The 17,701-nt window shown below is 50.9% G+C and overlaps 1 protein-coding gene across 1 annotated transcript in view; it reads right to left on the minus strand.

The window, feature by feature from the left end:
• RNF32 (ring finger protein 32) overlaps positions 779-17,701 on the minus strand; it is a 36,183-nt gene continuing 19,260 nt past the window's right edge. Inside the window, exons 7-8 of the mRNA XM_018047463.1 lie at positions 2,584-2,751; positions 779-1,120 (exon numbers count right to left, since the gene is read on the minus strand). Coding sequence (XP_017902952.1) covers positions 920-1,120; positions 2,584-2,751 — 369 coding nt within the window. The 3' untranslated portion in view covers positions 779-919. The remainder of the gene's footprint in view (positions 1,121-2,583; positions 2,752-17,701) is intronic.

The raw sequence follows: 17,701 nt of genomic DNA on the forward strand, positions 1-17,701 counted from the left end.
AAGGCTATGGTTTTCCAGTAGTCGTGTATGGATGTGAGAGTTGGACCATAAAGAAAGCTGAGTGCCGAAGAACTGATGCTTTTGAACTGTGGTGTTGAGAAGACTCTTGAGAGTCCCTTGAAAAGCAAGGAGATCAAACTAGTGAATCCCAAAGGAAATCAGTCCTGAACATTCATTGAAAGGACTGATGCTGCAGCTGAAGCTTCCAATACTTTGGCTACTTGATGGGACGAACTGCCTCACTGGAAAAGACCCTGATTGAAAAGACCCTGGGAAAGATTGAAGGTGGAAGGAGAAGGGGACGACAGAGGATGAGATGGTTGGATGGCATCACTGACTTGATGGACATGAGTTTGAGCAAACTCTGGGAGTTGGTGATGGACAGGGAAGCCTGGCGTGCTGCAGTCCAGGGGGTCACAAAGAGTCAGACACCACTGAGTGGCTGAACTGATGTTGAACGCAGTGAATATCTTATTTTTATATCTTGGGTTTATGTATTCAAAGTGCTGGAGTCAACAGTAACTTATCCCATAGAGATAAAGCAACAACTACAAGCAAGCATTTGAGTGGCAGAGGGCCTTTGGACGCTCTAAGAGGTTTGGGTTCCGCCTGCAGTCGGACACGAGCTGCCGCTGTCGAGCAGGCCTGGGGGAGGGAATCACTGTACTCTCACGAGCAGCCCAGCCCACCAACCAGAAGCCAAGCTAATCAGCAAACTGTAGAGCCTCCAAGATAGAAGTTTTTAATCCGTTTCTCACTTCAGCTGACTCAACTTATGAATTTGAAGTTTTCTTTTTATAAAGACTAGAATTGGATGGATTTGTGAGCTTTTAAAATATTGTCAGCTTTCCTAACCTACAACTACCAACAATAAGGTTAACACTGCCCCCCTGAATTATGCAATTTTTTCCCTGTGAATTCAACATTCAAGAATCCTCTTCTGATAGCAGCAGCGGCAGAGCGGACACGTGTGGAAAGGTGCGCTGTCCCCCAGGGAGAGCTCCTCCAGGGCTTGGAGGCATGCGTGGTGGAACACGTGTGAGCAGGACAGCAGGACCCTCTCCCGTGGCGCCAGCGCGGCGAGGCAGATGGGGCAGTCGGGGGCCTCCCGGCACAGGGCCTGCAACACAGGGGTGGGCGGTCACACGTGCGAGCCATGCCGCGGCGGGCAGTGCCCCGAGTTTAGTGAGAACCAGGCACCCACAGACGAGGGTCTTCTAAATGTGAAGACATTTCACCCTGGGCTAAAATAACGCTGATTATGTCTGTGCTGTGCTACTCCTGCAAAAAATGGAAGGGACCGCAACCCACCTGGGATAACCCACTTCAAAACACAGTTTATCAAATGCTGAACCTTTGTAACCGACTTTCTTTTAATTAAGCAGTCTCTGACACTATGTAGTAGCTGCTAAACTTCTTTATGCATTTTACTATTTTTGTGATTTTTAACACCACCCTTATGGCAGAAAGTGAAAAGGAACTAAAAACCCTCTTGATGAAAGTGAAAGAGGAGAGTGAAAAAGTTGGCTTAAAGCTCAACATTCAGAAAATGAAGATCATGGCATCCGGTCCCATCACTTCATAGGAAATAGATGGGGAAACAGTGGAAACAGTGTCAAACTTTATTTTGGGGGGCTCCAGAATCACTGCAGATGGTGACTGCAGCCATGAAATTAAAAGACGCTTACTCCTTGGAAGAAAAGTTATGACCAACCTAGATAGCATATTCAAAAGCAGAGACATTACTTTGCCGACTAAGGTCCGTCTAGTCAAGGCTCTGGTTTTTCCTGTGGTCATGTATGGATGTGAGAGTTGGACTGTGAAGAAGGCTGAGTGCTGAAGAATTGATGCGTTTGAACTGTGGTGTTGGAGAAGACTCTTGAGAGTCCCTTGGACTGCAGGGAGATCCAACCATTCCATTCTGAAGGAGAGCAGCCTTGGGATTTCTTTGGAAGGAATGATGCTCAAGCTGAAACTCCAGGACTTTGGCCACCTCATGAGAAGAGTTGACTCACTGGAAAAGACTCTGATGCTGGGAGGGATTGGGGGCAGGAGGAGAAGGGGACGACCCAGGATGAGATGGCTGGATGGCATCACCGACTCGATGGACATGAGTTTGAGTGAACTCCAGGAGTTGGTGATGGACAGGGAGGCCTGGTGTGCTGCGATTCATGGGGTTGCAAAGAGTCAGACACAGCGGAGCGACTGAACTGAACTAAACTGAAGTAAGTGTTTCCCCTGCCAGGTTTGGAGTCCCTCTCCTCAGATGCAAGGGGTACACAGGCTGAGACTGGCAGGAAGCTCAGGGTGGGGGCATGTGGGGAGGCCTTTGACCTTGGTGCTTTCCCTGCTCACTAGACGCCTTCATCAAAGCAGAATTCCACACCCAAGGCCCTTAGCCTCACCCCAGAGTGGGTGACGAGGGTCCCAGGGCTCTCTGGCGGCAGACACACATCCCAGGCCCCTCTACGCGGTGCGTGGCCCTCCGCCCCCAGCAGGCTGGCTGCACCTACCTGGGTCTGGATCTGCCCAGCTCACCCCCTCCCCTCCCCGCCCGCTGCAGGGCTGGCCTGGCGCGCCTACCTGGGTCTGGATCTCGCCCCACTCCTCTTCGGAGAGCTCGCGGCCACAGCGCTCCTCCAGCTGCTGCAGGACGCTGCGGTTGACGGCCAGGCAGTGGTCCACCTCAGAGAAGAGCGCGTCGATGTCCGTGCGGAAGGAGCAGAGCAGGCGCTGGCTGATCTCTGTGAACTGAGCACCCGCGCCCACCGTGAGCCACACTGGGCAGCGCCCCGGGGTCCCCAGCACCCTCCCCCAGCCGCCCTCACACTCGGCAGCCCAGAGGGCGTGGGCGGAGATTTCAGGAAGGGGCCCCTGCTGGCGAGACTTGCTTGGGGGCAGGGAGCACGCTGGTGAGGAGTTGAGATGAGGAGGGACCAGAGCCGGGTACAGTGGGTCACATGCTTATTTTGCGCTCGCAGCGTCCCTGGAGCCTCACAGGCCCGCCCCTGGGCAGTGCCACCCCCCGGGCCTATGCCAGGCTGTCATGAGTGATGCCTAGCATGGCACGTCCCCTGGCTCCGCAGCGTCATCCCTCGCAGTTGCAGGTCAGGAACCGTCCTTTCAGTGTGAACATTTCCAAAAAGGGAATCCACGAGAAAGACCATCTCCTCCCTTTGAGTTGGTTACTCATCCTGCCTTTCTCACCAAGCTCTGAAATCCTCATTTTGAACCCACCCCTGTTGCCTAAAGAGCTAAAAAAAATAAGCTGAGGTAATCAGTTTATGGATGATCGTGTGTCTCCATGCCACAGAACACATTTTTAGGACTTACCTACCCATCGCGATTTCACTGCCAGCCTAAATATGAAGGCGGCTTATCATAGCTTATCGCAAACTTTGGTTTCGCTTTGAAGGCACAGTCCTCAAATACAGTCTCTAACGTTCCCCCAGGCTCAGGCCTCTTTATAAAGGTCTGCATTTGGTACAGAGATATCAAGAAAAGCACTCTGCTCTCAGGACAAATGAGGTAACAGGAATCGGGGTTGTCCGCTGAGGGCGACAGCTCTGAGCAAACCAGGGTTGCAGAGACGAGCGCACGCGTTTGCTGGGCGCACTTGGCCACGTGCGGTTTGTAAAATGCTACGGGCCGAGGTCGCGTGGGAGGCGCGTGGACTTGGGCGTGCCTCCCCTTAGCCCGCGCCTTTCGCGGCACTGGGGGCTAACGGTGGCTCACTGCAAAGCACAAGCTATGTCCTCCTTCCTCGGGACTCAGTTTGGCCTCGTGGTCCTTCAGGTGTGTGATGCGTGGAACACATTCTCCACGGGCCCAGAAGATGTCCCAGTGTCGAGTATTCCGGTCCACGGGACACCGCGTGTGTGCAGCATGTCCGTGCTGGTCACCTCCGCCAGAAGGTGCCTTCGTGGCCCCGGGGGCCCCTTCTAGCTCCCTTCCGTCCCGCAAGAAGCCTCGAGCCTGGGCAGGATGGGGGCAGGGCTGTGGGGGCTGACCCTCCCCGGCCTTGGTCCCTGGGGCTTACGGGGCGGGTGCCGACTGTCAGGTGAAGGCCGACTGTCAGGCGAAGGCCGCCTGTGAAGCGGCCGGCAGCCCACGGCTTGAATTCAGGCGCCTACGTCTTGGGGTCTTGCCGGCGGTGGTTTCCCAGCCGTGTCTGAGGCCTGGACGAAGACGCTTTTCCATTTCGGAGTCCAGTTCCGTTTCCTGCTGACTAATTACCCAGCCGGCAGCTGGATCCAAGCTCATGGGCTCCAACTGGCAATGCTCCGTTTTCTCTGTTCCTGAGCCTTTCAGATACCTGATAATCCCTATTGTTGAAAGTCGAAGAGGCCCCTATACTTTATGAAAGGGAGAATTCCTTGGGAATGCATATACAGGTGCCTTCCAATTAATGTCTTCTACGTCAGGTTTTCTCTGAGTTGGCTTTTCATGCAGCATGAGATTCCCTGTAGAGAGCTGAGAGGTAAGATCGTTTCCTCCTCCAGAAGTAGCCCCTGCCAGTGCAGACCTTACACAGTCTCTGGGATGCCGAGGTTCGCTCTCACATTAGTTCTCAGCAGAAGTGCTGCCTGCCGGGACGGCAATGCCGGGGTGTCCCACCGCTGGGGTGGGGGGACCGCAGTCTTCTTCCAGGCGAGGCCACTGCACCAGAGCATCCGCCTCGCCGGGGAGCTGCTAGCAGTGCCGATTCCGGGCCGCCCCAGTCCTCCTGGGTCAGCACTGCGGGCGGAGGCAGCCATCCATGTTCTAACAGCCCCTGGGGCAAGGGGACTGATGCTCACTGGCGACGGGAACTGCTCTCGTAGAAGCTGCCCGATTAAGGGTTAGGAGTCACAGTTTAACACCAATCTAGTCGTCACTCCCTGAGATGTGGGCCTCCCTGATAGCTCAGCTGGTAAAGAATCCGCCTGCAGTGCAGGAGACCCCAGTTCAATTCCTGGGTCAGGAAGATCTGCTGGAGAAGGGAAAGGCTACCCACTCCAGCAGTCTGGCCTGGAGAATCCCATGGACTGTATAGTCCACGGGGTCGCAAAGAGTCAGACACGACTGAGCGACTTTCACCTCCCTTCCCTTCCCTGAGACGGGACCACCCAGCTTCAAGTGTGCGGTGCCCTCCTGAGCTTCCCAGGGTCACTTCAGGGAGTGGCAGAGGAAGTGTGGAGGCCACGGGCGCTTCCATTTTCTTCCATATGTGTGTGTATTGTCACGTGTGTGTGCCGAGACGCGTGTTCCTCTTCCTGCACACGCCCAGGGCGATGGCGAGACTCCACGCCTGTCCTCGTGTTGCGTGAGCTCTCACGGCTTGAGGTGCCTGGAGCGGCTGTGCACGCTGGTCCCAGTGGCCCCGTGAGGACGCCCACGGCATCCCCTCCCTGCCTCCAGCTCTGCAGTGGCACCGCCTCATCCTCTCTGCCAGCTTGGGTGGGCTGTTTCCCTGTGTGCCCCCGTCTGTGTGTCTGTGAGCCGCTCTGTGCACTGGCCACGCGAGGCACCGGGGAAGCACTTGCTGAAGAAAATGGCCGTGGCGGTTTTGCAGATGCAGCCAGGAGCTCTGGGACGGCTGAAGCCGCTGCCACCCCTTCACCTCTCCAGGGTTTTCTCCAGGACACAACTGGTGGAAATCCATGTTTTCAACAAAACCCTGACTGATTGCGTCTCCCCTCCAGGAAGGTGGGACGCACCCAGAGGTAGCCGTGGGCCTGGAGTGGGGCACCTGGCCGGGGGGCACTCCCTGTGTCGCCGGGTCTGTGGCACAGTCCCCCAGTTCTGGGCGCAGAGGGCAGGGTCAGTGTGGATGTGGGTGCACAGTTCACCTGACGTCGCTCTCACACTTGTTAACGGGCACGCTTCCTCAGCCTGAATGGGAAGCATTTCACAAATGAGAAAAACAGCCATCCCTTTATCTGCAGGGGTCGTTGGAGACTTAAAATGCAGATTAACACAGAGAGCTGGTGAGAGGCTGCGGCCAGCATAGGGGCCCCTCCTGGCACCTGTGACTCCCGGAGGGTGGGGTGCAGGGAGGAGGGCTCACGAGGGACAGCACTCTGTGTAGTTATAGCTGGTTGGCGTTGTTGGACGGCAGAAATCAACGTGACATTGTAAAGCAGTTTTCCTCCAGTTAAAACATAGATTTGACTAGAGCTAATCAGTGAATTTAACAAAGTTGCAGGAGACAAAATCAATACACAGAAAGCCCTTGCATTTCTGTATACTAACAATGAAAAATCAGAAAGAGAAATTAAAGAATTAATCCCATTCACCACTGCAGCAAAAAGAATTAAGTATCTAGGAATAAACTCACCCAAGGAGACAAAAGAACTGTACACAGAAAATTGTAAGACACTAATGAAAGAAGTCAAAGACAACATAAACAGATGGAGAGATAGTCCATGTTCCTGGGTAGAAAAGTTCAATGTTGTGAAAATGACTATACTACCAAGCTCAAGCCACAGATTCACTGCGATCCCTATCAAATTACCAATGGCATTTTTTTCACAGAGCTAGAACAAAGATTTTCACAATTCATATGGAAACACAAAAGACCCTGAATAGCCAAAGCAGTCTTGAGAAAGAAGAATGGAGCTGGAGGAATCAACCTTCTTGATTTCAGATTATATTACAGAGCTACAGTCATTAACACAGTATGGTACTGGCACAAAGACAGAAATATAGATCACTGAGCAAAACAGAAAGCCCAGAGATAAATCCATACACCTATGGGAACCTTATTTTTGACAAAGGAGGCAAGAATATACAATGGGGCAAAGACAGCCTCTTCAATAAATGGTGCTGGGAAAAGTAGACAGCTACATGTAAAAGAGTGAAATTAGAACACCTCCTAACACAAAGAAAACTCAAAATGGATTAAAGACGTAAATGTCAGACCAGAAACCATAAAACTCTTAGAGGAAAACACAGGCAGAACCCTTGATGACATAAATCAAAGCAAGATCCTCTGTGACCCACCTCCTAGAGTAATGGAAATAAAAACAGAAGTAAACAAGTGGAGATTCAACCAGTTCATCCCAAAGCAGATCAGTCCTGGGTGTCCATTGGAAGGACTGATGTCGAGGCTGAAACCTGATGCAAAGAGCTGACTCATTTGAGAAGACCCTGATGCGGGGAAAGATTGAGGGCAGGAGGAGAAGGAAGGGGACGACAGAGGATGAGAGGGTTGGATGGCATCACTGACTCGATGGCATGGGTTTGAAGGACTCCAGCAGTTCGTGATGGACAGGGAGGCCTGGCGTGCTGCAGTTCATAGGGTCGCAAAGAGTCGGACACGACTGAGTGAACTGAACTGAAACAAGTGGGACCTGATTAAACTTAAAAGCTTTTGCACAGCAAAGGAAACTATAAGCAAGGTGTAAAGACAACCCTCAGAATGGGAGAAAATAACAGCAAATGAACCAACTGACAAAGGATGAATTTCCAAAATATACAATCAGCTCATACAACTCAGTACCAGAAAAACAAACAACCCAATCAGAAAGTGGGAAAAAGACCTAAACAGACATTTCTCCAAACAAGACATGCAGATGGCTAACAAACACATGCAAAGATGCCCAACATCGCTCATTATTAGAGAAATGCAAATCAAAACTACAGTGAGATATCACCTCACTGGTCAGAATGACCCTCATCAAAAAGTCTACAAACAATAAATGCTGGAGAGGGTGTGGAGAAAAGGGAGCACTCTTGCACTGTTGGTGGGGATGTAAACTGATACAGCCACTGCGGAAGACGGTATGGAGATTCCTTTAAAAACTAGGAATAAAACCACCATATGACCCAGCAATCCCACTCCCAGGCATATACCCTGAGGAAACCAAAATTGAAAGAGACACTTGTATCCCATTGTTCATTGCAGCACTATTTACAACAGCTAGAACATGGAAGCAACCTAGCTGTCCATCGACAGATGAAGGGATAAGAAAGCTGAGGTACATATACACAGTGGAATATTACTCAGCCATCAAAAGGAACACATTTGAGTCAGCTCTAATGAGGTGGATGAACCTAGAACCTATTATTTAGAGTGGAGTAAGTCAGAAAGAGAGAGATACATATCATATCCTAATGCACAGATACAGAATCTAGAAAAATGGTACTGAAGACTTTATCTGCAGGGCAGCAATGGAGAAACAGACACAGAGAACAGACTCACGGACCTGGGGAGAGGGGACGAGAGGGTGAGATGCATGGAGACAGTAACATGGAAACTTACATCACCATATGTGACACAGATCGCCAACGGGAATTTGCTGTGTGGCTTAGGAAACTCAAACGGGGGCTCTATATCAACCTAGGGCAGTGGGATGGGGCAGGAGACGGGAGAGAGGTTCAAAAGGGAGGGGATGTATGTATACCTATGACTGATTCAAGCTGAGGTTTGACACAAAACAGCAAAATTCAGTGAGGCGGTTATCCTTCAATAAAAAAAAATTTTTTTTAATTGAAAAAACGCAGGTTCTTTAAGCTAAGCTAAAGCACTGTGCCCTCGCCCTGCCGGTTAGCTTTCGCAGGTGAGGGGTGAAAGCACAGAGGGTCCTGGCCCAGCGGGGAGAGGGACCACGTGGTTCCTTGACCAGCTGGGCGCCCGGCTCAGCAGGAAGGCGGGAGGGCGGGCAGACGCCGCCGGCCGCCCGCACTCCGCCTCTGACCCCGGCTCCCCTCCTCGGGCCTCTGGGCAGCCTCTCCTCGCCGCCTTCCTGCTCGGCCTCCGCCCGGGCCGGCCCGGCTCCCTCCGCCCGCTGCCCGCCGCTTCTCCGGCCCGCCTAGCGCTCTGCCTGGCCGCCCAGAGGGCTCTCTTGGCTCCTTCCGCTGACACTTGTCGCCGGCGGGGCTCCTTCCTTCTTCCTATGTGTATTTCTTATCTCTTGGCTCCTCCGCTTCGTCTTGGGGAGGCCCTTGGCATTCAACAAAAACGTCACCTTGAAATCTGCAACAGCTGAGGAGTGAAGGCCCACACGCCCCCAGGGTACACCTGCTGCAGCAGTGCCCTGCCGTCTCGTGGGGGCTGAGAAGAGGACCCTGTCGGTGTGGGAGGATTCTGAACAAATTTCCAGTGCCGAGGTTCAGTAAAGCATCAGTATTTGGCCTGTAACACGGGCTCTTGCTTGTTGATAAACACGCGGAAAAGCCTTCCGTGTGCACTTGCGGCGCAGTTCTCGGAGTGAGCTGGCATGACTTCACTCATGCGCTTCAAGTATTGAAAAGTTAGCAAGAATAATATCCTAAAAAAAGTTAAATTAGCAAATGGGTACTGACTATGCTGTGGCCGGGTCAGGGCCACGCCCCAAGTGTAGCTATTATTAAATATTTCTTACAGGTCAGATTCCTGCCTGAGCAGCATCCTGCTCCTGTTAAGCTCCTCACTGTCACGTGGGTCAGAGGCCGTTAGTGGTTGGAAAGGCAAGAACACAGACACCAAGACGATCGGCTTCTAGTTTTCAAGCTAGTGGTTAATATTAATTCTACAGAAGCATACAAAGTACATAAAATTTTCCATTAAAAATGAGTATCTTCTGTTTCTCTTTCTAAGCCTCACATTTCGTATTATTTGATAAATTAAGCAGTTACGGCTTCAGGTAACCAATATGTGGAGCAATCACTGGTCATTTACAAGCACATCCCGGGTAAAGAGTCAAGAAGACGGGCTCACAGAAGTGCCCAGGTGAACTCTGCCTGCCCAGGGGCCCCTCTGAGCATCCATCTTGATGTCAGCAATTGCTTACTAATGTGTTGACTTACGGCCGCCCTCAAAAGCAAAGTGAAACGCCTGGAATTTACAGCGTATCAATGAATCCGTTGATAAGCTTTTACTGGTTTAATGTCCTCCTGTCTTGCTGCTTGGAGCCACTTCAAGTTAGCAACAGAATGTTTGCCATCTCTATGTGATAAAGGAAGTCAAAAGGGCTGAGCAAACGTGAAGACCATTATGCTGTTTGGTGAGATGGAATGAAAAAAAAAGTTAGAGCACCCTCCCGGGGGCGGGGCTGGGAGCGGCCGTCCCTAAAGTCAACCGCAGCATCTGACAGACCCCTCACCTCGCTTTCTAAACAATGGCCCGGACTTTTAGCTCGGGTGGAGATAATATAATGCATTTGAAAAGTTTTAATTGCCGCAATAAAAGGCCATACCTCAATTATATGACATATGCTAGCAGAACTCCCAGATAAGGATCAAAGGCACTCAAGGACCGGCCACTGCATTCTGGGCGACACTTGGGCGTTCTGTACACACTGCGACAGGCGTGAGCACGGTGGCTCTCGTGACCTCCCCGGGCTGCTTTGATCTGGGTTCAGCCGTCGGCGCGGGAGCGCGCCCGGCCTGCAGTGTCGCTGCGACGAGGGCGCCGAGAACACAGGGTCACTCCGCACGCTTCCCCGGGGGCTCGGGCTCAGCAGGCGACCCCCTTCCGTCCTTAGCACGGCCCTGCCTGGTGTCTGAGAGACCTCCGGTGTGACGCAGCTTCACTCTGCCCTGTTCTGTCTTGTCAGGAATGTGCCAGGGGTATTCCAGGCAAGGCAGCTCTGCCAAGACAAAGCCTGGGCCTGGGGGAGCGTGACTGTCTGTAGAGAGATGACCTCTGCCTTCTGCTGGACTGCTGACACCCGGCAGACGCACAACGACTGAGGCGGGAGAAGACCTCATTAATTCCCCTTATTAATCGCCCTGAGACAGAAGGGCGAGCAGGCAAGGCCAGGGTTCTTCACAAGAAAGACGGATTGATTTATAAAAATAGAATGGCCGGAGCTAATCTAATCTCGAGTATTAAAGACATATACATCTTGGTGAGGTCTTGAAACTTTAAAGGAAAGAGCACTTCCTCATGTGTGGTGCCTAAAAATATCACAGTCTCACCCCCGCTTTGCCTTCCCTTTCTGTGGATTAGCCTTCCTTTCCCTGAAGGGAACCAGGCCAGTGGTCCCCAGGTATGGCGAGAAGTTTTCACCTATGGCCAGTCAAGGGGGAAAAAAAGGGAATTCAGTGGGGTGGAACTTTTAGAGCTGAACAATTCAGTGTCCAGGAATATCCTGTAGTGTGTGGTCAGGTACTTCCAGCTTTCCTGCTGTTGAAACAGCCCTTCAATCTTACGAGATGATTCTGAGGGCCTCCATGAGATACTTGGGTTTAACTGTTACTTGGCCAAATGAACAGTTTTTGAAAGTTGGTAATGAGTCTGCTGGAGGCGGGGTTTCTCTTTGATCACTGGCAGACCCTGGACGGCTGGAGACCCCTGGGGTACAGAGCTGCAGGGGCTTCGAGGAGAGGGGACCCCGCTGCAGCGCCCCGATTTCACAGGCCCACAGAGGCGGCGGGGCCGACACGCACCCATCCGTCGGCCTTGGGCGGTGAAGTGGGTCACGTGGTTTCTTTAGTCATTGGCAATTTCAGTTTTTTTAGACTAAATTAAGATGACTTTACATTGACTCTCGCCCGTGGTCAGTATGGAGATACAGCTGAGAAATGCGGCTTCTGGTTGCACAAGTCACCGCCAGTTTAAAGGACCCCGGTTCCACAGAGAAGGATAAACGCACTATATTCAATACCGTAGCTACTGCACATTTTGCTCTGTGAACTGTCCGATTTCTGAAATTCAGACTCTGGGTCCCTAACAGCGCATTGATCGACATTTCTGTGTGAGGAGGGTGACGGGGTGAGCACGCGGGTATCAGAAGGCAGAGCCAAAGGCAGGCCCGTGCAGGCGCCTGGCGCTCCTGGAATGTCCCTGTCACAGGGCTGGTCTCCCGCCCACTGGGGCCTCGATGAACCCCTTGCTCACCGCGGCTCTGGGCTTTATCTTTTACTGGATCTATCACTAGGGAACCTGCAGACCCCAATGCCTCTGAAGCTGGGCTCTGTTTGGGACACGTCTGGTTCTGAAAAACTGTCAAGATAAAGACAGTGAGAATCCAGGACCAAGAGTTACTCTTCTATTTTAAATCTCTTAACCTGTGATTTCTAGATTGGAAAGGCTCATTATACTGACAAGCTCAAGTTAAAGTATTTTTATAGGCACTTAAAGGAAAACAATCAGTTCAAACTTACACATGTTTGTTTCTTGATGAAAATAATAGAATTCTGTTTCCATCATTGCTGTTCAGCCACTCAGTCGTGTCCAACTCTTTGTGACCGCAGGGGTTGCAGCACGCCAGGCTTCCCTGTCCTTCACCATCTCCTGGAGCTTGCTCAAACGCATGTCCATTGAGTCAGTGATGCCATCCAACCATCTCATCCTCTGTTGCCCCCTTCTCTTCCTGCCTTCAGTCTTTCCCAGCATCAGGGTCTTTCCCAGTGAGTCAGCTCTTCGCATCATGTGGCCAAAGTATTGGAGCTTCAACTTCAGCATCAGTCCTTCCAATGAATATTCAGGGTTGAAATCCTTGCAGTCCAAGGGACTCTCAAGAGTCTCCACCATTAGAAAAATGCCATTGAATTATCTTTAATAAAATAGGGTATCATTTTGAACTGAGATGAAAGTCTTTTTCCTAAAGGCACCTCTGGACAATGACTTCTTTCTTTACTAACTCAGAGTTCACGGTTGTTTCATGTCTAATATCTCTCTTATTAGGTTGTTACGGTATTGCACTGAGAAATACTTACTCTATTCACAGGATCACATCTTCTAAAAAGCACATGGAAATACCCAAAACCCCTGAATAACATGTGTATTTCAATCTATGTCTTAATAAAAGCCAGTGCTCCGCTGTTACTAAAAACTCAGGTAAAGACGATCATTTCATCCTGTTGACCATCGTCATGTTGGTGCTTTTCTGCTGAGCAGCTCGGCACGGTGGGGGCCGCTGACCCCCGGCTCCAGCGGCAACGTCAGGAGGGTCTTCTAAGCTCCCGGCGCACACGGGTCTCCACGCTATCCTGGGCCCTGGGCGGGCAAAGCTCAGGGCTCGGTGCATCATCTGTTGCCTTCTAGTAGCTTTATATATTCTCTTGGAAAGTGTCCGTGTAATTAATATGGAACTCTTCTGAGGATAAGGTATGAAGCAATGTGTCTTTCTCTTCTTCACATGAACGCCGGAATTAACCATCCTTTTCAACAGGTCTTTCTCTTCACTCATCTGCTCTGTCTCCTTCCTGTAGGTTTAGGATCTCTGGACACTGAGGTGGGTGATTTTCTACTGGTTCATCACCCGTCCGTCTGTCGTTTCACAAGAATCTGTTACCAAAGTTTTATGTGTATTTTGATATTTAGCGAGGATGTGCTACCTCATTACGACCTTACTGGGGCAGAACTGATGTATACCGTGGTGTAAGTTTCCGGTTCGATGTGATGACTGGATGCACTTACATACTGGGGAGCAATCGCCGCAGGAGGGGCGTGCACGCTAAGCCGACTCTTCGGGACCCCGTGGGCCACAGCGCACAGCCATGCCGGGCTCCTCTGTCCGCGGGGCGCTCCAGGCGGGAATACTGGAGTGTGCTGCTGTGCCCTCGGGGGCTCGTCCCACTCCAGGGGTCGAACCCGAGTCTCTTAGGTACTGAAGGGCGAGTTGGCACCGTTTCCTGTCTGCGGCGAGGGCACTTCCGATCTCGTTCCTGGCAGCTTTCAGGCGTCGGGTGCCGTGCTGCTGGCGGCCGCCGCCCGGCTGAGCACAGGGCGGCTCGCAGCGGGACGCTGCCCTCTGGCGGGCGTCCCCCCTTGCCCGCCCCTCTCGCCTGGCCCTGGCCACCGCCGTCCTGCTCTGCTTCTGTCAGTTCCACCTCCGCGGGTTTCGCAGACAAGCGGAGTCGCACCCTGCTTGTCTGATTCGTGTCGCTTAGCATCGCGCCCTCGAGGTTCCTGTGCGCGGGCGCCAGCGGCAGCCTTGCTTTCTTCCTCACGGCCGAATTCCACTGCAAGCGCTCCCCGTCTTCCTCGTCCATCCACCTGCTGACCGACGCTCAGGCTGCGCCTGGGTCACGGCCGACAGGCACAATGCTGCCACCAACGTGGGGGTGCAGAAATCTCCCTGAGCGCTTGGTTTCGCCTTAGATGGTCAGACGCGCAGGAGTGGAGCTGCTGGGTGGCGCGGCGGCCTGTGGTAGCCCCACTGCTACAAAAGCTTTAGCACCTCCATCCGGTCTCCATCGAGGCCGTAACTATTCACATTCCCACCGCGGGCGCCCAGAGGTTCCCTTCCCTCCACATCCTCGCCAGCACGTGTTCTTTCTCGCCTTTCATTACAGTCGTTCTAACAGGCGGGAGGTGCTATCACCCTGGTGTTGATTTGCATTTCCCTGATGATTCCTGAGGCTGAACACCTTTTTCATGCACCTGCTGGCTGTGTGTATGTCTTCTTCAGAAGAGTGCCTAGTCACTGCCTCCGCCCATTTTAAAAAAATCAGATGGTTGGGTTTTTTTTTGGCTATTGAGTTGCATGAGTTCTTTATATATTTTGAATATAACCCCCTTATGAGATTTATGATTTGCAAATATTTTCTCCCATTCTTTAGGTTGTCTCTTTTCATTTTGTAGACTGTTTCCAGTGACGTGCGGAAAATATTTATTTTGCTGTAGTTTATTTATTAATTTTTAGTTATTATGAACATTTAATCAATAAAAACACAAACTGAACACTTTCAGAGAAATCTGGCTTCCATCCCTAACTTTTCTCCTCTCTTCCCTCCTTTCCCCTCTAGCTAATTATGTTTTTAATTAAATTCTTTATTTTGTGTTGGAGTATAGCTGAGAACAGAATGGGAAAGACTAGAGATCTCTTCAAGAAACTTAGAGATACCAAGGGAACATTTCATGCAAAGATGGGCTCGATAAAGGACAGAAATGGTCTGGACCTAACAGAAGCAGAAGATATTAAGAAGAAGTGGCAAGAATACACTGAAGAACTGTACAAAAAGGATCTTCATGACCCAGATAATCATGATGGTGTGATCACTCATCTAGAGCCAGACAACCTGGAATGTGAAGTCAAGTGGGCCTTGGAAAGCATCACTATGAACAAAGCTAGTGGAGGTGATGGAATTCCAGTTGAGCTGATTCAAATCCTGAAAGATGATGCTGTGAAAGTGCTGCACTCAATATGCCAGCAAATTTGGAAAACTCAGCAGTGGCCACAGGACTGGGAAAGGTCAGTTTTCATTCCAATTACAGAGAAAGGCAATGCCAAAGAATGCTCAAACTATCACACAACTGCACTCATCTCACATGCTAGTAAAGTAATGCTCAAAATTCTCCAAGCCAGGCTTCAGCAATACGTGAACCGTGAACTTCCTGATATTCAAGCTGGTTTTAGAAAAGGCAGAGGAACCAGAGATCAAATTGCCAACATCCGCTGGATCATGGAAAAAGCAAGAGAGTTCCAGAAAAACATCTATTTCTGCTTTATTGACTATGCCAAAAGTCTTTGACTGTGTAGATCACAATAAACTGTGGAAAATTCTGAAAGAGATGGGAATACCAGACCACCTGACCTGCCTCTTGAGAAACCTGTATGCAAGTCAGGAAGCAGCAGTTAGAACTGGACACGGAACAACAGACTGGTTCCAAATAGGGAAAGGAGTGCATCAAGGCTGTATATTGTCACCCTGCTTATTTAACTTATATGCAGAGTACATCATGAGAAACGCTGGACTGGAAGAAACACAAGCTGGAATCAAGATTGCTGGGAGAAATATCAATAACCTCAGATATGCAGATGACACCACCCTTATGGCAGAAAGTGAAGAGGAACTAAAAAGCCTCTTGATGAAAGTGAAAGAGGAGAGTGAAAAAGTTGGCTTAAAGCTCAACATTCAGAAAACGAAGATCATGGCATCTGGTCCCATCACTTCATGGGAAATAGATGGGGAAACAGTGGAAACAGTGTCAAACTTTATTTTTCTGGGCTCCAAAACCACTGCAGATGGTGACTGCAGCCATGAAATTAAAAGACGCTTACTCCTTGGAAGAAAAGTTATTACCAACCTAGATAGCATATTCAAAAGCAGAGACATTACTTTGCCGACTAAGGTCCGTCTAGTCAAGGCTCTGGTTTTTCCTGTGGTCATGTATGGATGTGAGAGTTGGACTGTGAAGAAGGCTGAGCGCCGAAGAATTGATGCTTTTGAACTGTGGTGTTGGAGAAGACTCTTGAGGGTCCCTTGGACTGCAAGGAGATCCAACCAGTCCATTCTGAAGGAGATCAGCCCTGGGATTTCTTTGGAAGGAATGATGCTAAAGCTGAAGCTCCGGTACTTTGGCCACCTCATGCGAAGAGTTGACTCATTGGAAAAGACTCTGATGCTGGGAGGGATTGGGGGCAGGAGGAGAAGGGGATGACAGAGGATGAGATGGCTGGATGGCATCACGGACTCCATGGACGTGAGTCTGAGTGAACTCCGGGAGATGGTGATGGACAGGGAGGCCTGGCGTGCTGCGATTCATGGGGTCGCAGAGTTGGACACGACTGAGCGACTGGACTGAACTGCACTGAGAGCCGATATAACAATGTTGTGGTGGCTTCAGGTGGACCATTTATTTATTTTTGCTTTTGTTGCCTGTGTTGTGGTGTTGTATCCAAAACCATCATTGCCAAGATCAGTGCCAGGACTCCCCCTGTCCTTTTTTCTGAGGGTTTTGTGGTTCCAGGCTTTAAGTTTTTAGCCCTTCTGGGCTAGTCTCAGTCACACCCTCTGGCTGGATCAGCCGCTCCGCCGTCACGCAGTGGCCCTCTCCGTCTGCTGCAGCTCCGCCGCCTACTTTGCCTGAGAGAAGCACAGCTGCCCCTGCTCTCTCTTGGTTCCCGCCCGCACGGAGTAGCTTTTCTGTCCCCTCAATGTGGGCCTATTTGTGCCGTTACTGGTGGCGCAAGTCTGTCTGTGGGCAGTTTTGCTTTTTAATCCATCTGCTCATTCTATGCCTTTTGAGTGGACAGATTAATGCACTCATATTAGGACTTCCGGACGCCCCCTACTGCCTCCTGTCTGACCCTGGTTCCTGTCTTCTCTCTTCCTCCCTCGCTGGTCCCTTGTGGACTGAAGGTCTTGCGGGGTGGAACGCTCTCTTCCCTTCTCTTTGACTCAGTGTATCTACAGTAGGGTTTTGCCGTGTGGTTACCAAGAGGCTTCCATGAAGCACCGTACAGACGCACTGACGACTGTGCCTGCACGTGCTCCGCCCTTTTACTTCCCCCTTTTACTTCTGTGACATCACAGTTGACATCTTTTTACAGTACTGACAAATATATTCACTGAGAGATTACTGCAGCTATAGTTATTTTTAATACTTTGTCCTTTAACCTTTACAAGGGAGTAATATAGCACAATATCACAGTATTAAGAGTATTCTGAATTTGACAATGTGCTTTCTTTTCTATGTTCCCATGTTACTACCTGGACTTCTCAGGTGGCGCAATAGTAAAGAACACCCCTGCCAATGCAGGAGACGCCAAGAGGCAAGGGTTCGATCTCTGAGTCAGGAAGATCGCCAGGAGGCGGAAAGGGCAGCCTGCTCCAGTATTCTGGCCTGGGCAAGCCCATAGACAGGGGAGCCTGGTGGCTGCAGTCCACGGGCCACAGAGTCCTTCCCGAAATTAGCATTCAGTCTGAAAAACTCACGGTTTCTCAGGAGGCAGGTCTGGAGATGAAGCCCCCGGCTCTCATCTGTTTGGGGCAGGCTCTACTGCCTCTCCTTCATTTCTGAAGGACATCTTTGCTAGCAGAGGATTCTTGCTCGGTAGTTTTT

Source organism: Capra hircus, chromosome 4 (genome assembly GCF_001704415.2).
Source record: "Capra hircus breed San Clemente chromosome 4, ASM170441v1, whole genome shotgun sequence".
Lineage (NCBI taxonomy): Eukaryota > Metazoa > Chordata > Mammalia > Artiodactyla > Bovidae > Capra > Capra hircus.